General features: G+C 42.6%; 2 protein-coding genes across 3 annotated transcripts in view; both read right to left on the bottom strand.

Annotated features, from left to right (window-relative positions):
* The window catches only part of LOC309585007 (neural-cadherin-like), a gene marked incomplete at its 3' end in the record, with an annotated part of 54,028 nt that extends 47,466 nt beyond the window's left edge, over positions 1 to 6,562 (bottom strand). The window contains exon 1 of the mRNA XM_082301428.1: positions 5,584 to 6,562. Coding sequence (XP_082157554.1) covers positions 5,584 to 6,442 — 859 coding nt within the window. The 5' untranslated portion in view covers positions 6,443 to 6,562. The remainder of the gene's footprint in view (positions 1 to 5,583) is intronic.
* Positions 6,563 to 11,931: 5,369 nt separating this feature from the next.
* Positions 11,932 to 22,848, bottom strand: part of DPY19L4 (dpy-19 like 4) — a 32,509-nt gene continuing 21,592 nt past the window's right edge. For both annotated transcript variants that reach the window (XM_082288325.1, XM_082288326.1), the window contains exons 16-19: positions 22,376 to 22,458; positions 20,529 to 20,661; positions 19,942 to 20,100; positions 11,932 to 17,293 (exon numbers count right to left, since the gene is read on the bottom strand). In XM_082288325.1, coding sequence (XP_082144451.1) covers positions 17,129 to 17,293; positions 19,942 to 20,100; positions 20,529 to 20,661; positions 22,376 to 22,458 — 540 coding nt within the window. In that variant the 3' untranslated portion in view covers positions 11,932 to 17,128. The remainder of the gene's footprint in view (positions 17,294 to 19,941; positions 20,101 to 20,528; positions 20,662 to 22,375; positions 22,459 to 22,848) is intronic.

Here is a 22,848-nt window from a genome sequence, read left to right as displayed (position 1 = left end):
CCGTAAGAGACTTTTCTCTCTCACAGAAGAGGTAGCAGTTACGTAAACAACCAAACCACCTGCAACCTTGAAAAGTCTTGTTTATGGTACAGTAGAAAAATATTTTGACAATGGATGTTTTAGGATTTTAGCCAATCATCCCAGGCGGTGGCTGATCCTTTGTCCAATTAGACTATGAAGAAAAAAGTCTATAAAAGAGTTTGTAAAATAATTAAATAAATCAATCTTGCTGCACAATTCCTGTCTGCCGGATCTTCTCTCCTCCTCCCTACAGCTGTGGGACACGGTGATATACCCTAGGGCCTAGGCCTGCGGTAATAATCAAGCACTGCTTTTAGGTCATTCCATCAGCAACATCCATGTCAGGAGCAGAACTCCAAGCCCCTTCTGTCAGCCTGTTTCCTCAGGTCAGGTTTTTAAAGGCTTTTCTTAAACTTTCTGCTCTACTTTTTCTTAAATTTTGGGCAGTTTCCACCAGCAAGCCAACCTCACTGCTCAGACTGCAGTACTGCTGAGTTCTGCACTAGCCAGGGTCTGACTGCTCCAGCAAGGAAACCCCTAATGCCTGCCCCAAAACACCGGCTGTGAAGCCACTGCTCTCTGGGGAGGACACAGCTTTCCAAGTCCACGGGAGACACACAAACAGGAGCACGTTCAATTCCACTTCAGTCATAGTCCCAAAAGAGAAGGCTATGTGCACACCTGCCTAGGGGAGCTACTATGCATAGACTGCCTGTGCAAACATGGTATGTGTGAATTTTGGGCCTCCTGTGTGTAATGCAGGTGTGTAAAGGCAGCCCCAGTACACGAAAATCAAACACTGCTGCGCACTGCACAGTGCTCCTGGAGTGTGAGACAACACCAGGAGCATGCAGGGGTGTTTCTGGCATGGTGCAGCTTTGATCTGGGTCTAAAACCAGATTTTTAAATGCCTTCCTGCTGTTGGAATGTAATGAAAACTCAGAAATACTAAATCATAGTCTGTATAAAATGATTCAAGATGCTAATCTTAAGAATAAAGGGCCGAATGTTCTATTTTTAAGGTGTCCCACTGCTTTTCTCTCAAACTTGTTGTGATAGAGGTTTTCTCATCATTTAAATAGCTTGCGAAACTTACCAAGAATTCTTGTGACACAAGCTTTACATTTACCTCTTCCGTTTTAAGCTTTTTGTTGGCCTCTCAAAATTTCTGACTTTATCAGGCATTCTTAAGCCTTATTTATTGCCTCTGGATCATTATATATGTTTACATTAATTTTTTTTTTTTTTCCCCAGCAAGGTTTTTCCAAAGATACAGACAGGGTAACATAATAACCTTCATCCTGGAGCTCGCTCTTTCATTCAATGATCCCTGGCCATTAAAGTGGTTTCACAGGTTAATGAAGCAACCTTTTTCTGTCAGTACCTGAATTTGGAGGCACACTAATGGCATCCACAGATGGTTTTAATCAGTCTGATACCAGGAGGAAACACTGCCCCCCAGGCCCAGGAAGAAAAAAAAAAAAAAAAAATAGCAGCATATAATATGACCTCCATACCTGATCAGATCAAATTTCTGTTTCTGGAGTGAGATTTATTTTCTAAAAATGTCAGGGGGTACCAGGAAGCAGTGGGCCATTTCTGGCTCTGTTAAAAAAAAGAAAAAGAAGAAAACCCCCAAAACCTAATCTATGTCTTGATTTGAAATCATGGCCAGCAACATACATGGATTACTTGTTAGCTTTTAAAAAAGCTGTATTACATGGATTGAATGGTTTCCCTTCCCAGTAGGCATCCTGATGGAAGTTCCTTAAGAAAGTACAAGGGACTCAAACCACATATTCTTTCCATGTGCAGTCTATGTTGTATTTTCAGGAATGTCAAGATTTGACAGACATCTTTTTAAAATGCAGTTTGCTTCCAGTGAGTCATAAGGGTTCAACACCCATCATATTCTACCATAAGACACTGCACTGAAGGAACTGCGTTATGCTACAGCCTCCTCAGTCAGATTTATAATCTATCTCCTTGGAATTCACTTACAGTAGTAAACAGTTGTTATCCCATCTGAAAGAGAACAGGGAATGAGATATCCATCTCAATTCCAAAACCAGGAAAATACTGAACAACTGTTTCATTCACTTCAGTCTTAAACTACCTGCTGGTGTTTACCCTGCTTTGATCTCTCCAGGCATCCCAGAGTTAAAGGGTTGCTAACATCAACCCTTTAACCCTTCAGAGCTCTGCAGACTCATGGGAGGGGAGGAGATTTGTCTTGCCATGCTTTTTCTGAGTTCCTACTGTTGCCAAAAAAAATTAACCTTCGTAGGTTATGGAGTGACTTCTTACACAGTTGTTTTCAGTTAGATAGCATGTGGAGTGTATCTGCAGTGTGAGAGTGTGCAGGAACATGGACATCCCCCACTGGGTCTCACTATTTCAAGCCAAGGCAGTGTGCACTCTGTAAGCCCTTTGTGACAGGCTCTTAAGATTAAAAAAAGAAAACAAACCAAACCAAACCAACCAACAACAAAAAACCCACCAAAAAACCCCCCAAAACCCAAAAACCCACAAAAACCAAAACAAACAAAAAACCCAAACCAAAAATAAAAAAACCCCAACCCTCCCCCCAGCCAAACCAAAATCCCCAAGAGAGCTAAAAGTCTTCAAGAGTTGAAGAACAGGAGTTAGAAATTGCTTTTTGAAGCATGATAGACAAAGTCCTGAAAGTCAGACTTCTATGCAGTGCACACCACTACCTATTGCCAGCATCAGAGAGGGCAGCTGAGGGGGCAGAAGAGGAAACAGCCACTGCACGTCCCACCCTGTGTAAGTTGGTAACAAGTATGAGAACCTGTGTAGGTACTTGCAAGCGTGCATGAACAGAGGCAGACTTGGAAGAGAAAGGGAGCTTCGACCCTTTCAACCCTTCCTCACTACCCCCAGCCTTTCCATGCTCAGGCCACACATTGTTCTGATGGTGCAGCCAATGCTTCCAGGATGTGAAATGTTCCAAAAGAAAATCTGGACGAGAAATGTTTGGTCTTCAGCTCATACCTTTGTGTAAGTCTTGTCTGAACTCCAGGTCCAACCCTTAACTATGTATGCACAGAGCCCAGAACAACAAGGCTTTGTCAGATAGATGGAGGCTGTCAGATTCCTAAAGAAGATGCAAACTGCTCTGTGTAGGTAAACAAGACAAGCCACAGAAGTTGTGCAAACATCTTTACAATGTACAGTCCGTGTACCAAGTGTATATTCAATGGGAGAAGAGCTGTGTTTTCACAGTGCCTGCTACAGGGTCCCCACAAAACAGATGGCAGCCCCCTGCCTACCACTGCTACGTGTGCTACGGAGCAACTGGGAAGATTCAGAAGGTTATTGTACTCTGTGCTCAGTTTATTTCAGTATTTTAACTGTTCACAGGAATATCTTGTCTTCCTAGGACTGCTGTTGCAGGAAACAGTGCTCTAAGTTACCTTCTGACCTCCTGTTTTATTTTTTTTTAAAGCTTATTTTTTAAAAAAGCTTTTCTTTTCTTGGGGAAAAAAAAAAAAAAAAAAAGGCAAATACATCCAAAACCCCCAAGACACACTCTTGCCTGGAGAAGCAGCACCTGTGAAATGCCTGAGTCCATTCATGACTTTTGCATAAGAGATGGCAATTAATAAAGGTCCAATAGCTTTGTTTTTCAGTTAAAGCGGTGATTAAAAGTTTGGCATATATTCCATAATATTGATTACTTTGTGACTGACTGTTAATTACATTTAGCAAGAGATGTGAGGAGAAATGAGGAGCAGACCAAAGTTAATTCTGTTTGACTTTTGACAGTTCACCAGGTTTCTTCAGATAAAAAAATGGATGCTCAAATCCTCTCACCCTTTCACCATATTTTTTAAAATAGGTAGACAGAAAAAGCTCCCAAATTTGTTGCTGTACAAAGTTATGACAGAGTTTTGATTTTCAAAGTAGCTTAAAGGAGTGTCTAAATGACCTTGTCCCACTTGATCATTGAATTCCTTTCTCCCTGAGGCTCATCTCTTGTCAATACATTATTAGTGCACAGACAGTGGTAAAAACATGCTGTACACCACCAGATTGGAGAGGACAACACAATTAATCATACGTTGAACACTGTTCACAAGGTTATTTGCTTCACTATAAATAAGCAAGACAGTCAAGCTGTGTGTCCCCTTTCCAACTCCATCTTTAGCTTGTTCTACTTCAAACATCAGGCAATGTGTTTAAAGTTAGTGCCTAGAAATACTGTGCAAAGTTTTTCAAATGTTAAGTGTCTGTCACTTGCACAACACATCCCATTCTTGCAAGAATAAATTTCTCAGGCAGGCAGCTCTGGATTCTCAGACTGCACATAGCAGTCTGGTAAAGATCACAGCCCCCAGCATGCTTCAACACGTTTGTTTTCCTCCCACCTCTATGTTTCACATTTCCTGAGCACTAGGCTGTAAAATTCATTGATAGAAATTGGTGAATATGCCCTCTTTAGTAAAGTTGCAAACATCTAAGAAAAAAGAAAAACAAACAATACAAAACAAACCCAAGGAAATAACCAGTGATGTTATCAGCGACCTGAGCTACACTTACAAACACACTCTAAAACTTGCTCTAAGATGAAAGGAACGCATGGAAAGGATGGCTCATGCAGCCATAACACACCTCAAGCTTAATGTGGTTTAAGAACTTTATCAAGTCTAGCCATTCTCTTTGCTGTGTTATTGTAACAGTATACAAGCTCTTGATGTATAGAGGACTTAACACAGCGGTATAACTACAGTATCTCCACATAGTTCTCTACACCAACTCCTAGGATTCCTGATTCAGACTTGATTTTTTTTTTTTTTTTTTTTTTTTCTTGTCTTAGGCTCGTTGCCATCTGTTTTGCAACGACTTCTTTCCCTTCCCATGCGCTGCTCTGCCAGTCCTGTAGCTGACTCTCAGCATGGTTCAGGGTCCTCTCGGCGTGGCTCAGGGAGCGGGTGCAGGTGCAGCGGGATCCCCCAGCGCAGTGGGCTGCAGCTGCAGGTCTGCAAGTGCCCACACCCAGGACAGCGTCACCTCTTCCTTCCTAGGTTCTTCCAGCAGGACCGGAGCAGAAGAGGCTCCCTGCTAACTACCCCCACTATGAGACAAGCTGTTTACTGTGGTGTGGCCCCTTCTTTACCGGATCCTATCTGCTTGTTAACCCCTGAGCAGACACCTCTGGTCCCACAAAAGCGAACCGACTGTGAAAAGAATTCCTTACAAGACAATATAACCAAAACACCATTCCCTACGTTTCCAGCTGCTCCTTCAAAGGCAAGAGGCAGAAGCTCTGCGAGTGGTACTGCGGAAGAGCCGGCACATTCCCACGCCATCCACCCAGCTCCCGCAGCCCCCTGCGGCTTTCCGCACTCCACGGAGGGCAGCATTACCTCGAATGACAAATGCCCGGCACGGCCGTGCCTGCTTAGTATCCCCCTCCTTCGGGGCAACCCTTCATGCCCACCCGTCCCTTTCGCGGTCATCCCGACCCACCCGGGGCAGCGCCGCGGGGAGAACTGACCCCATCCTGGCCACCCTCCCCGGCCCGTCCCGGACCGCTACCTCCTCCGCCGCCGCGGTGCACCTTGACCAGCACCTCCGCCCGGCCGCCCGCTCGCAGCTCCCGCCGCAGGTAGAGCCGCCCCGACGTCCTGTCGACCCCCACGGGAGTGGCGCCGGGAGAGGCCAGCTCGAACCAGCCGCCCGCCGCCCGGTCTCGGCTCGTCGGGACGGTGAAGACGGTGTCGCCCACCCGCACCCCGGGGGGCAGGCGGGCCGTGTAGCGCCGGGCCCCGGCTCCCGGCGGCAGCTCGGGCGGCGGCTGCAGCGAGCGCGGCCCCCGCCGCCGCCCCTCGCCGCCCGCCGCCCCCCGCCCGCGCACGGCCAGGCGCAGGCACCGCGCGGGGCTGCGCAGCGGCCGCGGCCGCCCGTGGTCCAGAGCCGCCACGCAGAGGCGGAGCCGGCGCAGCCCCAGCAGCGAGCCCACGGTCAGCACCTGCCCGCTGCGGGGCACCACGAAGAGCAGGCGGCTGCCGGCGCCCGGCGGCCAGGAGCGGTAGGTGAGGCGCGCGTTGGCGCCCTCGTCGCCGTCCGAGGCGCGGAGCCGGGCCACCTCCGTGCCCAGCGGGACCAGCTCGTCCACCTCCAGCGGCCGCGCCGGCGGCAGCCGCGGCCGGTGGTCGTTGCGGTCCAGGACCCGGACCCGCAGCAGCGCCTGCCGGGGGGACCGTCCCGCCCGCCGCCGCAGCCGGAGCTCGTACTCGGGCTGCGCCTCCCGGTCCAGGGGCTCGGCCGTGTGGAGCAGCAGCAGCCCCCGGCCGCCGCCGGGCCGCCGCTGGAGGGAGAAGCGGGAGGCGCCGTCGCCTTCCAGCGCCCACTCCCCGGCCGGCTCCCCGGGGCACAGCAGCCTCCGCAGCGGCATCCGCAAGCCCCGCACACGCGTCCCCGCCGGGCTGTTCTCGGGCACCTGCCCGGAGAAGCGCAGCAGGCCGGGGAAGCCCCCGCACCCGGACTCTGCCGCCCCGCCGAGCAGCGGCAGCAGCAGCAGGACCGGCAGCAGCCCGCAGCCGCCCCGCCGCGCCCGGCCCATCCCGCCGAGCGGAGCGCAGCCCGACTCTGCGCTGCTCCCGCCGCGGGCACCCACGGCACGGGCAGCCCTGGCCCGTCCCGCGGCCAGTCACGGCCGTGGGCGGGGACGGAGCGAGCCCGCCCTGCGTGTTCCAGCCGGGAGCCCGCCCGTGGCAAAGCGCACAACGCTGAGGCGCAAATTTCTCATCTTCTCCCATTTCACACTGCCCGTGAGGGTAATCTGTGAGTGATTTCCCGTGTCCTTGTTTCAACTCGTGAACCTTTTGTTATATTTTCTCTCCTCTGTCCAGTTGCAGAGGGGAGCGACAGAGCAGCTTTGGTGGGTGCCCGGCATTCAGGGCATTCAGCCGGGGTCAAAGCACCACATGCATCCAGCTGCTCCCTCCCGCTCTTCTGCAAGCTGAGCAGGCACAGGATGAACTTTGCTTCCTGGGGGGGTGACTTGGGGGAAAATGGGCAATCTGTCACTCTCCTGAGCCTGTATGGAAAAAACCCACCCAGCCAAGCTAGAAGAACCACCTTAAGAGAAACAGGAAGAAACCACTATTGCATAAAGGAGAGTGGACCTTGGGACACTTAAATTATTGGAGAATAATTGTCACCCAGCAGATATGCTTCTCTGTTGTAAGTTGGGCTTGTCTTGGAAGCACAGCTTCTCAGAAGTGCACATTCAGGTTGCTGCTCCTTCAGGAAAGATGCAATATTTTTGGGACAAGAACTGTGTGTGCTGTTGTTGAGAGCAAGAGTGAAATTGTCCTTCTGAATGCACCAAGCAAACACATCAGTCCCACTAAACATGCATAAAACAATCTGGGCATGGAACTCATTGCTCTGGTTAGTCTGTGATCAATGGAAGTGTGAATACAAGCCAGACCACTCCAGTGTCAATCACTCCCCACTACTCATCAAACCAAACAGTACCCATTTTCTCAGTGCTCCAAGCACAAGTTCCCAGCCGCATCTTCTTGTCAATAAACAAGAACAAGAGCATCTCCCTTCACACAGTGATGGTAACAGCTCAGGAACAGCCTTTTGCAGAGCTTCCACATCCAGCTGGTCAAACTGTGTGAGGTGTTGCTCCATCAAAAATCCTCCCTCTTCCTGCTTCGAACAGGCTTGCTAGTTTTACTAGAAGGTTGTTAGGAAGGCAAGGGTGTTTGTTGCCAGCTGTGTTGTAACTTCGGTGATGACATATCTAGGCTGGAAGTGAAGCTCTGCTCAAGAAAGCCAGAACACATTTCACTCATCTTTAGTGTCGAGGTTTGACACTGGCCCAGTGCCAGGCACTCATGAGAATCACTCGCTCACCCTCCCCTGGCACAGCTGGGCAGAGGAGAGAAAGAAAGTTAACAAAGGCTCCGTGAGTTAAGGACCGGGATTAAAAAAACCCAAAAAACAACACTTCAAGGGCAAAACAGGCTTAACTTAAAGTTACACAGTGAATTTATTGCTAACAGAATCAGAGGAGGATAATGAGAAGTAAAATAAGCCCTTGGAACACCTTCCTCCCCCCCGCTCCTCCCCACCCCCAGCCCCTCTCTCCTTCCCCCCGACAGCACAGGGAGGCAGGGCGTGGGGGTTTGGTCAGTTCATCACTGAGATCTTCCGCTGCTCAGGGAGAGGAGTCCTTCCCCTGTGAGGCCGTGGGGTCCCTCCCACAGGACCTGTCCGGCGTGGGTCCGCCCTCACAGGCAGCAGCCACCGCGCCCCTGCTGCAGCGTGAGCCCCTCCCACGGGCACACAGCCCTCCTGAACTGCTGTGCCGTGGGTCTCTTTCCACGGGGTGCAGTCCTCCAAGGACAGGCTGCTCCAGCCTGGAAGCAGGGCCCTCTCTCTCTGCCGGGTGTTCCACTGGATCACAGCCTCCTCCAGGCATCCACGCGCTCCGCCACGGGCACCTCCCCCAAGGGCTGCGGGTGGATCTCTGCATCCCCTGTGGATCCCCATGGGCTGCGGGTGGATCTCTGCATCCCCTGTGGATCCCCATGGGCTGCGGGTGGATCTCTGCATCCCCTGTGGATCCCCATGGGCTGCAGGGGCACAGCCGCTGCACCATGGTCCTCACCACAGCCTGCAGAGGAACCTCGGCTCCAGTGCCTGGAGCACCTCCTCCCCCTCCTTCTGCACTGACCTTGGTGTTGCCCTGCTGTTTTCCCTCACATGTTCTCAACTCCTCCTCTTTTCTGACTAGAATCCAAAATTTTATGACTTTGTTTTGGTTTTCTTCTTAAATATGTCATCACAGATACATTACCAACCTCTCTCATTGGCCCAGTTTTGGCCAGCAGCATGTCCATCTTTAGAGCCATCGGCCATTGGCTCTGCTGGACATGGTGGAAACTTCCAGGAGCTCCTCACAGGAGCCACCCCTGTGGCCCCCCCGCTACCAAAACCCAGGCTGTGCAAAACCAATACATTTAGTCAAATATTACGGGCAACAGTCAAAGGTGACAACCAGCTGCTAGACCTGCACCTGCACCACCCAGGGAATTACCAGTTTTAAGGAGAGCTAATTGCTGGGAGATCACATCCCATTATTACAAGCTTTCAGTCTTTATTTTTTACCCCATCAAGGTGAAGGGGTGATAGCTTCTAAAATTTGGCACAATGCAAGATCTCAGACTGGGAAGGCAAAAAGTAAAACCAAGTAGTTTTACAGAATGGTTTACCAGTAACAACATGAAAGTAACCATCAAGATCCATCCATGGTTAATGAGCTATAGCAAGCTTTGAGTATATTATGGTTACTCTTTGTGCACTAATTCCTTCCTTCACAAAGACACTAGAAAGCTCATTAATTTAAAACACTTAAAGAGCCAGCCAGACCATGCAAACAAGTGTTCAGCTTAGGACAAGCTTAGATCTGTATGGAGACACAGCACAGCATTCCCTCTTCTGAAGTGTGTTGCATCCTTACACAACTTTCAACAAGCAAATGAAATCCTCTCAAAATCAAGTTCCCATTTTTAGCCTACATTACAGGACACACTACCCCTTCTATTCTCTTCTATTCAAGCACTTAAAAATATCCAGTTTCCTCTACAGCCTGTGAAGATATAGACTGGATATTATTCACAGTATTCCCTCCCATCTATGAACCCATGTATTTCTTATACATTAACACAGCATTTTGGTGATGAAAATTCAGGCTTCTCCTGCATGTCACTCCCATTTCCAGAACTTAGGGCACACCTTACAGTGCGGAACCAGAGCCAAGCCCACCCAGTGGATACTCACTAGCACAACTGTGTTCTATTCAACATCCAATTACACAAAACCTGTGCGATTACAAAACAAATGTATAAAGATATTTGTGGACACAAATCCTGCCCTACAATTTAAAGAGATGCAAACATACTTGAGTGTAGCCAAATTTTCCAAAGGAACTTGTCTGTTCCTGCAAAACTGAAGCAGAATCCACAGAGACTGATACGGTGTTAATCCAAGAGGTCATCTCAGTAAAGATACTGGAAATGGTTCTTGGCTTCGATAGGAAACAACATAGACAAGAAATAAATACAAATAAATAAGCTCCTTAGATATTTTCTAAACCAACACAGGTATCTTCTGGACACTGTCAGCTTCTATTGCCAAAGAATCATAGTGAAATTTAGTTTTAGGGTTCTTCTTAAGCAAAGGTTATACAGTGAACTGAGGACTGTGAACTGCAATCACTAAATCTAAGAACTGCCATTCTGAGGCCAAATCCCTGGAATGACACCAGCAGTTCAGACTACAGCTCAGATTGTCATAAAATGGGCCAAACTGGGAGGAGAAAAAAAAGAAAAAAAAGGAAAGAAAAAAAAAAAGGAGCAGCATTTATCCATGGGCCAACAATGCTGAAATAGACGGAAATGATAGTCAGTGTGTGTGTTTCAGAAATAGGTTTTCATTATGAAATTAAAAACAGGCTTGATTTTAATGCACCTTTCTAAAATTGCATAAATAGTTTAATCACTGCTGCTGCAGTGATTTTGTCTTATTGCCCAGAATTGAAGTCAGATCAGCCACAGAAACCACAGGTGCAGCCAGCAGTTACTCTGGGGAGACCACAGCTCCTGCGCTCAGTCTCACAGAGAGTGTAACACGAGGCAGTGAAGAAGGGAGCTGCATTCTTACCCGTCCTTTTTCAACTTACTTCAGAGGGGAGAATGGCTTAAGGCATCACTTTATATTCACCCTCACCTTACAGAGTATTCTGGTATTTACTGCAGTTTAAAAATAAAGTCAGCCTTAACATGTTTTGGGTCTCTCTATTACTACTCAGTACAGCGCCAGCAGCAGTCATGGCTTGACAGCAGACAGTACAGTTGTAACTGGGAAACAGGAAGAAATTCCAAGGCATTGTAAAGCTGCTCAACGTTCTGAAAGTAAATGTATGTACTGATAGTACGTTACAACCTACTGAGTAGTTCTGTAATACTCAGGATTGCTTAATGTTTGTATATTCTATATATGCAGTTTAATCCATAACAAGACACATCTCATCTCATCACTATTAAAAAATGCCCGTCATATTCATTACCCAAGCAACCTGAAAGCATACAGGGATCGAAGTACGGTAAGCTGGGTCACTGCAAAAATGGAAAAATCTGGGAAACTAGGTCCTACAAACAGATTGCATAACTACTATTTAGGTGGAAAATAATCCAAACCAATAGTAATTTCACCTAACACCACTGACTCATTGATTATAAACAGAATATATATTTTGTAGAGATACACACTCACATAAAACATAAACATCTATTTGTAGACATATATCAATACAATTCTATTATATAGACTAGAAAGTTCTCTGTTTCACAGCTAGTTACCACGGTCTCAGTTTTGCATAAAGGCACAGAAGAATAGACAAACACCAACATGAATTTCATGCTGCCAAGAAGCTCCATTTCCCCTTTGAGCTAAGCAACCACAAAGCTTGGCTGCTTGAATGGCTAAACTTGAATACTTCAATATCAGCTCGTTTCCTGACTAGCCTAAAACAAAGCAGTTTGATAAATGCTCAAACTCAGAATCAGTATTAATTAAAGATGTAAGTAAATAATTGTTTTTAGGTGGTAAATGATCTGTTTTTGGAGAAGTGCTCCGTAGGGTATTTCTACTGTCTTTGGAATTTAACTAAAATAACATCAAGATTTTTGTATTATTACATACTAAATTACTACAAAGTAATCTGCATTCAAAGATTTCTACTAATAATATAGTATAAAAAAATAGAGGGCTCCAAAATATGTAATCATGATCTGTAAAAATTCAAGACAGATAATACATTAGTAGATTAAAAAAAATGAAATCAGTTGGCATTTGACGTTGCATAGCAATTTATTTCCAGGTGACATGCTTGCTGTAGGAAGATCTTTAGGGAGAAAGTCACAGAGTTCAGTAATTCCATATGAAGCAGCTCATATTTTGCTGTTCATCCTCACACAAGTATGTCTCAACAGGCAGGCAGAGTCAGCACAACATACGGATCCAGTCTGAGCAGGCTGCTTGTCATCAAGAGTTGCAAGACTGTTTATGCTGCTCATCAAGACAGACATTTGAGCTACGCTGTACAGTCTTCCCTTGATTTCTCAAAGGATAAAATGGTTTGTGTCCCAAACAATCCACACTTTCTGGACTTGGCTTTTATTAATTTTTTTCCCACAGAAAAAAAACTTGTTACAAGAGAAAAATATTTACTATGTATACATTATTTTGATAAAAAACCATCCAAGACAACAAACAGGACAAAAGCAATTGTATTCTAGACTTGTTATTAAATAGCTGCACATAGGTAAGTCCATATGCCATACACACTACTGCTGAACATCACTGTTAACAAGTAAAGCACCACCAATAATTCTTCTGTATTACTGAAGTAAACAAGTTTGAAACTTTGAAAGCATTTAAACCTTCTGTCCCATCGAATTAAATAGGTAACCTTAAACATCACTTGAAGGGCAGAAATACATACACTTAACTGTGCTGAAACCAAAACCACTGCTGGATTAATTACATTTAAATTCATTGTTGAGGTACAAAACAATTCAAAAGATCTTTAGGCATCACTAGCTCTGCATTTGGCATTGTTGGAGTGCAGCAACATAATGTTTGTTAATAATTGTTTTTTTAGCTGTACTGATGAAGTAGATAAGATTATTAAGATAACACACGCTGTATGTCTTCGAATTCCCACTTTTTTTCCCCTCTAAAGTTTGGTTTTTAAAAGACTATTAAAGCGTGATTATGCAGATTTATGTTATTATTTCACATGAAATATTGCTTGTGTTGAAATAAACTTCTGCTTCTCTTTCATCTCCAATACCACAGTACTCCAGAGTCCACCTGCCCATCAATCTTTAGCAGACTTACAGATTCAATCACCAATAGTGATAAAAGAAGTTGCTCATTCCATCTCCAAAACACAATAGTAAAACAGACACCTCTAAATGCAAACACATCATGCGTGCACACACCCACGCATTCACAAGCACAGCCTATGCTTCCTCCAGTTGGAGTTGTGGTTGAAGGACAGGTTATATGAAGTTTTAGAAAGTATTTCAGGGACACCTTGCAATCCCTACAACCTGATCTTGCAGTTCCTTTTCATGTGAATTGCATGAAAAAGCTGATGGAATGTCACAAGGTACGGACACTTGCAGAGGACTTAGTGAAAATGAGGTTGTAAGAACAAGACTTGGTCCCTAGCCTCTACCTTTCAGTAAATAGTAATGCCACCAGAGCAAATAGTTGGAAGAATTTTCAATGCCTGTGAAACCTTTTGGCCCTCTTTCTTCCACATTTGTGTATCTTCTCCTCATTCCCACTCCCGTGGAAACTGTATTTAAGACTGTGTTGTATTAAATTGTATTTCCATTTACCTCGGAAGAAATAAAATCAATGTTTTTTTAAATAATATGAATAGAAGTTAATGGTCAGAAATACCTTTCCTTAGTCTCAAGCATCTCCTGTCAAATCTGAGTTCAAGTATGTGGTAATTCAGGAAGTGAAAGAGCATTTTTTTAAGGTTAAGACAAAACTGTGCATGTTAGTTTAGCTGTGGGTTGGTCAAACTTTAATTCACAAGTCTAAGGATAACAGGTGGATGCCTGAGAATACTATACTAATTTATTCTTTCAAGGTTTTTTTTTTTTTGCATTTATTAAGATCAAGTATATCAGAAATTGGAGATGTGAAGGAGGAAATAAGCCAGCAAAATAGCCACACAAATTGCTATGCAAATTCTCATTCTTCCCAGTGAACAGCTGTTAGATGGCTGGCACACATTGCGCTGCACTACTTAGGACTCGGGCATCCTCAGAGGCTGGCATATTAAGACACAACAGAAACTCTAGAAATCAGAGGGACAGGAATTAAAAAAAAAATCTTCACAAAAAGAAACAGGAATTGAGGTTTTTGTTTGTTTAATAAAAGCTTGCAAGGCACATGTTTCAACTGAATTGCAACATCTACAGCAAAGCAGATCAAAATTTGTAAAACTTTCTCACAACCCTTTCAGGGAGTTAAACCTGTGATCTGGTTGAAAGCCAAACCAGGGTTGTCTGCACAAGTCTGGTGTAATTATGCCCTATTGTTGTCCCACTGAGGGATATCACTGGAACTTATTATTTTTCACAGAAGCTGGAGATCAAACAACATTTTTGCTAGCTGTAGCTGGATAAGAAATTCATTCACTTTCTTTGTAAGATATGATTCTTTCAGTCACTCGTTTTAGTTATGCCTTTTTACAAGAACAACCACAACGTTCTCCCAAATAAAAGGCTCCTTCTGTTACTTAAGGCTGCTGTGCCAATGGTGCTGCAATATAATTTTCTCTAATATAAAAAGCAAGGTAAAAATCTTAAATGATTCTCCTAAAGCAGAATCAATTGAAGTATCAAGAATACATCTTAAAAAATATGACAAAACTAATAACAATACCTATATCACAGTTCAAATAAAATTCAACTCGTTCATTTAAACATGTATGAAGGCCAACGTGCTACAAGACAGTTTTGTTTAGGTGTGTGGGTGACCTCATTTGTGGCTTTCTTAATATGTGTGCTCTACATGTAGGTGTTCAAACTACATTCTACGTGGTAACACAACATTGCAGTAAAACACAACAGGCAGTCAAGGACAGTTGAATGTTGCATCCTGGCATGGCAGTCTAAGGCATGAAGCCGTAAACTCTGCGACTTCATCTACCCAAGTACAGCTGTAACCCTGAAGTTTGCTACCTGGAATGCTTTATTGCTGATATGAAGCGATATTCATGAATTACTAACTTCAAGAGATTAAATGACCGACACACAGACATGTAATTCCTTGACAGTGATTCAAACAAACTTAAATTGGAAAAGGAACTCGAAACTTCCTTCCAAGTATTACATCTATATCCACACATACAGAGGGGGTTCCTGCAGGCCTGCCACAGCTCTAGTTAATACACGAGCTTCTGTTGGTATCCAGTAATGGAGTAGTCAGAAACAGCCCAGTGCAGTAAAACATGGACTTGTGCACAAGCAAATAAATGCAGCCTGCACTCCAGCAGACACACAGGTACACACTACCCCCAACATGATGCCTGTATGCCCAGAAAGGATATTTACTTAAAACTTGTAACTCAGTTGTACTGGTAAATGTTTCTCTCAGTGACAACATCCTGTACATTTGATGGATTTATCTGAACGTTGGTTTAAAAAAACCGCATAATTTAACATTTTGTCAAGACTCATAGGCCTAAAAATATAACTGAAAGTAAAAAACAGATTACAGACATGTTGGCTTTTACAACAATAAAGCTTTTTTTCTTTTAAATCACTCCAAAAGTGATAACAAGTTTTAAAAAAATCTCAGCACTACGTGTCAGTGTAAAGTAAGCAAGTGTATCTGCATAGAGCAGAGAAGAATCACGCACATACAACAACATGCTGCAGTTTCTAATTTCAGAGTTAAAATCTCCGATTTGCAGAAAGGATTGTTTTGCAGCTTCCACTTGCAGGATGGTTTGCAGATTTTTCAGCTGAGGGTTCATCCTATCCTGCCAGATCCTTCACTAAAGACATCTGGGCTCCAAAGAATCATTCCCACATGCCTGATAGACTGGTCTCTGGGCCAGGTGTTACATGAATTTGTAACTACAGGTAACTCCTAAGGGGTGAGCAGCTTCTTCCAAAACTTAGTCCTGGCTTTTTGTCCAGTTACACCTATGTTAAGCAAAGCTACTGTTCCCTTTTATTGGATTTTCCATTCTCAAACACTAGGTTTAGGCCCAGAGTTGGAATTAAAACATCATTCATTCTCCTGAAAGTCTATCAGCCAGCAACAAAGAGGACGAACAGATAATTTGTTAAGAAAAAAGAGTTGTAGAGGCAAAGGGGCTCATATAACAAAGACAAATTTTAGAGGGAAGCAAAACTGCAGAGTACTTTCCCAAATTTTCAAAGATCTGTGTATTTGCATAATTGATATAAAAATAGCTATGAACATCTGTACCATTATTCATTAATGGTGGTGATTATAGTGTTTTAAATGACAGTTATGGCACTATCTTAATATAGCTATTGCATAATAAGTTGAATGAAATGAGTATCACTCATCCCTCTCCACACACACATACACCAGCACACTCACAGAGGGGGTAACACCGAAGTGCAGAAGTCTCAGTAGCAAACCTGGTTGTCCTGCTACACTTGCCTGAAAACAAGTATGGCATACTGTGGTATACTGGCCCATTCTGGTGGCTGCCGAGAAAGACACACTTTTGCATACACACATACACACTTAAGTGTGGAAAAATGCTGAAGACAAGTTCTTTCCTGAAGATCTGAGCTTGTCAGCTCCTATTGCTAGGTCTAATTCCTAGCATTTCCACCAACATGTCTCTGTGGACAACACAGACAACAATGCAGATATCAGTGCCTTAATCTATGGAAGGGTGGTTTAGGTAAAATCTTCCTTATTTGATTTATACAAACTATACAGCTACACATAAGGTGTATAAATGTGTGTTTGATAAACACAGAAATGTTTACCATGGAAGACAGGAAGAATTAAAACACAATAAAAAGAAACCCCAAACTAAAAATCCAAACACTTACTTGGAAAGACTTAGGATATTGATTGCTTTCTGGCTAAAAAATAAAAGCTACATGACTTAAATGAGCTCTTTAAATAATTTTTCTGTATTTACTGAAGTCTATGCCCATCAGCTCTCTAATGCTGAAGTTAGAAATCCCATTTACATGAGGATTAAGATGATTTATAATGGGAAGAAAAAGCTAAAAACATGGAAGACTGTAACACATTGTAGAGACTGTAAAATTGATAAATGTTCCCGTTTCCTTCAAGGATGGAATATGTGTCTGCTGATCTGTGGATCAAAGAATTTCAGTTTGGTAAAATAAAGCTGTCAGTACACTGCATGTGTGCACATCTATCTGCAAAAATAAACTTCCTTGATCAAAAGGAACTTTTCCAACTGAAATTCATTCACAATCAATCCTCAGAAAGAAGCTTGCATGCTTTTTCATGACTGGAAGGATATCACAGTGTTGATTCTATATACAAAGTAGGATCTATTCCAGTATACTCGAGTGAAATAATTCACATATGGAGAATAGTTCATTTTGATTTCATGACAAAACCGTCCATATTTTGAGTAGGCATAGTTGTCACCTTCCTCACAAACCACCTGTCAGAAAGAAAAAGACCTAATTAAAATACTGAAGAAAAGTGGTTACAGAGTGTAATTCTGTACATTTAATTAACTTTCATATTCTGCAAATTTTGTTTATGATAGACATTTAATTTCCACATTGTACAGTTCCAATAAACTGAAAACACACTTCCATATAATTTGTTTAACCACCTAAAATAGTCTCTGTGAATTACTCCCTTTGTCAAGGTAACGGATATTAAAACCAGTGTACTTCATTCATACTACAAAGAACAGCAGCAGTGGAAATTACCCACATGCCCCATTTACCCAGTAGTTCAAACCTGACTGGCACAGGGCATACCAGTATGAAAGAAAGGAAAATCTGAACTACCTTTTCCAGGCCAAATAAGTTTGACATACCTAATAAAGACCAAAGACACACACACATTGCCCTACAAATGCCAACCAATTGACTTGGAAGCAAACTGTGTGTTTTAGCATCTACTGTCTGATATCCCTGAAGAAATCCCTTCATCAGAAATTCCTTCTGATGGCACAAATTTACATGGTTTCAAAAAAAGGTGGTAGGACAAACTCATGAAGAAAAATCCACCAGTGGCTGCCAAACACAAAGATAATTGCCCTGAGCTACAGTCCTTCAGCAACAGACTGCTGGAAAACATTTGTCTTTCCCTATCAGTAAACCTATGCTCTCAGCCAGTGTCAGAAACATGATATTGGACTAGGACTATAGGATATAGCACAAGCTAGAAAATAGTACTTATCTTCTTAGACACAGCAATTCAAAACACACCCACAGACCTGTCAACATAACAGCATAACACACTGTCCACTGTCTCACTTACTTTGGGAATAAGTAAATGCTGCAGTTGCAGTCTCCAAGTACATATGCACTAGCCTCCACTACTTTGAAATGTCTTGATAATCTTCCAGTATGACTTAGACAATTTTTGTTAGCAAGCAAACTGAGAGATTTGTTTAAAGCTTCCTGAGACAATACACTTTAGTAACTTTCCAGAATAAACTATGTCTGAAAAAAACCCCAACATACCCAAACCAACCACTCCCCCCAAAACAACAACAACAACAAAACACAAGAAGGATTATCAAGCTTATGTGCAAGAGAGAAGCATGCAGGAAGTAGGGAGATGAGAGATGCAGGGGTATGAGGGTATGGAATCCTCAAATTGTGGTTAAGCGCTCCAGTGGAGATCCTAAGTGTGAAGAGGAAACAGGAACTTACTCATGCAAATACAGATCTGAGAAGAAACTGAGAGGTGACATGAGCTGATTAACAATGATGGAGGTTATTCACACACACACACTCTAGTTATGGTACAGTATATTGGATATATCCTGGAATAATCACAGCATACATGATTTTAGCAGCAAGACAAGGAAAGAAAGAATAGATTTCAGCAATGGTAAGGAAGCTAGTGGAAAAATTGAGACAATATCCTTCATGGATAAAGTAGTTAGGAAACCTAGACGTGAAACTGATACCAGTTGTAGATTTCTGGGGATATACAGAATAATCCCCTAGTAACATACCACTCCTATAAATTACTCCCTCAAGACAAAGCAGCTACAGGAATAAAATCTTTGCATTACAAGTTTTGAACAATGTTTCATCAAAAGTAGAGCTTATAAAATAATTAACACAGATTAACAGCTTGGATTTTTCCTGAAGAAAGGAATGTAAGACTATATACAGGAAGCATATGTATGTCTTCCCCATTAAAGAAAAGGAAAAGATTCATACCAAGGATTCACTTGGTATAGTTAACACACACTAGACTCTGATGTCAAATAGGTGCTTAAGTTCCTTCTTGGACAGGAAACCAACTAAATGTAGGTAACCTGTGATTGCTTAGAAGTAACTGGTGACTCCCTCTTTCCTGCTGACTTGAGAATAAGCAATGAAACTCTAAGCGAGTTCAAGGCCACTCCGCCTTTATAAAATCAAAATTTTTGCAGATTTCCAGGAAGCCAATGAACAAGTGGAGCGAGATCACCTTATAAACCCCATCTTACTCCCTCCTTCAGCAGCAAGAGCAGCACTAACAACAGCCAAAGAGACAGAACATGGCAATGACAGAAGCAGCATTCATGGTGCAGTTTATTCAACCAATCTTTCTACTAGATGTGGTTTAAACTATCTATTGGTGTGCTAACCTATCTGCAAAGCTGAACTGAATAGACTTGCACCCTCATCAGAACCAAACAGGCTGCACTGAACTAAATGGCAGGCTGGTCCTAATCCCAGCCAGAGTTCTTCTAAAACTGAGTGCATCCATTTTAGAATTTCATCTTCAAAGCTAATAAAGAACGCCTTCTGAGGCAGGACTTCACTGCTTTTGTAATTACCTCTTCAGATGTCAGTCTTGAACATTTATATATATTTAATGGTATTTAATGATTGGCTGAAAAGCAGCACAGCTAGATACTCATCTGTTAGGAGGGATTAGGGCAGTTAATAGTATTGGATAAGATTACAAGTTTAAGAAACAGCAGTCCAAAACTTAACTGATCACTTTTAAAATCTGAGTCTTTGTCTACATGTCAATTACAATACGAAAAATAAGACCAGCATTATCAGATTTGTTTTTAATTTAATTATTTATGCATTCAAATATTCATTTTTTCTCACCGATACTTACATGACCGTTAGCAATATCCAACAGATCTTTAATTCTACATCCTCTTACAGGTCCCACTTCATTGCAAATTGAATCTTCAATAACCAAAAAGTTGGCTTTGTAAGATGTGAGTATCTTATAAATATCCTCTGCTGACCTCTTTGAATAGATCTGATAAATCTGTAAATTAAGAAAACATGTTCATGCCATGCAAAAATCAGGGGTAACTTAGATACTGGGACACGCACACACCCCCAGCAATGACCTATCTGCAATAACAAATGGTATGTACACACCAAGATATAAAAAGTTTGGTTTTGAAATCTCCCAAAAGTGAGGAAATAGCCAGCTGAATGGGAAGTATTTGTCTCTACTGATGGCAAGTTCTCATCTTACATACTCCAAGTGGCCTGAAAAGTCTTTGGAAATAATATTTTGATATTGTTTCTGTGCAGAGTGAAGTACTGACAATCTACTTGATAATCCATGTCTGCTGGACTCCTGTGTCCTCTTCCCTTGTAATACATTTGATTTTTTTTTTCATTACATTTGGGTGAAGAGGAACACAGTTTCTGTGAGATGCCACATTTATGGAGTTGGATACTTACATTCTCATTTCTTTTCAGAAGATCATCATCATTATACAAAGGCAAACTCGACACCGTCCATCCTGTACAGAGCTTAATCACACCCATGAGCTGTGGGCTGCCTGCAAACACTGCAGCCACAGGAGCCTGTCGTCTGCAAAAGCAACACCAACACACGTGTGAGTACTGCATGCACACATCAAAACAATTTAATACACTGTGGGATCTGTTAGTGTGCTGCAGAATGGAGTACATGAAGATATCATTGGGGGTCTAATTACAACTGGTGATGGCATTGCTGTGGCAGTACCTTCCTTGCCAGGGAAAGCTCAGACCTGGAGCAATATGGAGTTTGAAAGGAAGGGTTCCTGCTGGGGCAAGGGCTGATGGTTGTTCTCTCCTCCTTGCAATCCACCAAGCACCATTCAGAGTGGGCCTGGAATGGATCCAAGTACTGCTTTTCTGAATGGTTGCCAACTCGTGACAAAACAAGCTTGGGAGAGAGGGTAGGTAGAAGGAGAAACAACATGATGTTATCTTGTAGGGGAAAAATTTGTGATTGTTGTAACTTGATCTCTAGGACCACGTATTTCATAATCTATGTGAAAATAATGTCAGCATACAGAATAATGCCTACAGCAATTATATTTCTGGGCTTGGTATAATTTTTTGACTATTTGTATTTCTCTATTAGTGAAAGAAAACAGTCATTGTCACACTTTATTACAGACTTTGGCAACTTCAGTAGAGAAAATTCAAATTAAATTTGTATTATCAGAGAAGACTTCAAGAAAATATTCTGTAATAATGACATTGAATTAAAATTTCAATATGAATAGCTAAGTATAGCCATAAGAAGAAAAAAAAAATCTTTGTTTTCTTTAAAAACAAGAACAGCTGCTACAAATAAGGGTAGTCAAATTGCTCATAGCTGGGTGAATCTCAATGAAATTCACCATGATTAATTATGTACTTGAAGTATATGCAGACTAACATAAAAGCAATTAGATACTTGGCATTATTCCACTTGCTGCCTTGAAGAGCTACAGCAGTGACAAACAACATACACTACTACCACAACAAGAAGAAATTGGCTGGAACACTAATTACCAGCCTTGCCTTTTCTGAAGATGAACAGGTTGACATTAAAGACTACATAAACACAGAAAGTAATATTCTAAAAAAATACAGTTAAAGCTAAGCTATCTGAACACAAGGGATCTAATTTTCAGAAAAGTGCAGTTCCTAATGACATAGTTTGAAGCTAGATTGAATGAGGCAGAATGCAATTTTGAAACTTCTGGTGGTAAGAAAAATATATCTGTGAAAATAACTTGACTTGGTATTCGCTGTGTATATGTTCAGTACAAGCTATATAACATAGCTCCATACTCACTGTGGTCAAAGGGGAAGTCTGAATCATGTATGTTCCTCTCCATGTGTCCTGACAAAAGTCTCTAAATCCTCACATCCAGGCATTTCATTTTATTGGCTCAGGCACATAACATTTCAGTGTTTTTGTCCCCTGCTGGCATTACAATCAATATGAATCCTCTAATCTAATGAAAAGTTAGCGTGCAAAGAAGCAAGTACGAAGATCTCCACCTCTATTTGGAAACAAGGTCTTGCAATGACATTAAACATGACTTGCTTGTGTGTTTCAGGATCTTCTCTTGTAATCAATGATAAACTCCTGTTTCTTTTCATGGGAACAATACCAAACTTAAAATACACACTTCTTTCCCCATGCATCACGGAATGACTTAGCAAGGGAAAACCTAGCTTGATAGAGGTAGCTCCACAAACTGCTGAGATAAAAGTACCCTTACAAAAAGCAGTAAAACAGAAATTTTGGACTTCATGCTTACTTTATCCATGTCATAAGTTCTACTGTATCAGGATCATAGAATTCTTGCAGTTCTGTAAGCTCTGTCATTATTCTAGGGAAAAACTGATGGAAATGCTTTTGGTTACTTACAGTTAAAAAAAATATCTATAGAGCATCTCATTACATTAAGGCTTTAAGTGACACAACAGAAATGGGTTTCAACAGTTTTCCCTCCTGACTGGTACTTTTGCTTGAGTATTTTGCAAAACTCAGCTTACACTTACTTACCTGACCTCTCCACCATAAGTATGTTAAACAGAAGTTCTCATCACTCTCTGTTTTATTAGAACACTTATAATTAAAAGTAAATTAAAAACAGCAGCAACAACATTCATAAACATTACATGGCCTTAAATGCATCAAAACCATAGTTCAGGTTTTGATATGCATATGCAAATGCCTACAAATACGGGCACTGAACCGAAAAGATGATAAATCCCTCATGGTAAATCT

This window comes from Coloeus monedula, assembly GCF_965178545.1.
Source record: "Coloeus monedula genome assembly, chromosome: 1".
In the NCBI taxonomy this organism is placed as follows: Eukaryota; Metazoa; Chordata; class Aves; order Passeriformes; family Corvidae; genus Coloeus; species Coloeus monedula.
The sequence above is the reverse complement of the archived record's forward strand: the minus strand, read 5'-3'. Positions and strand labels throughout refer to the sequence as shown.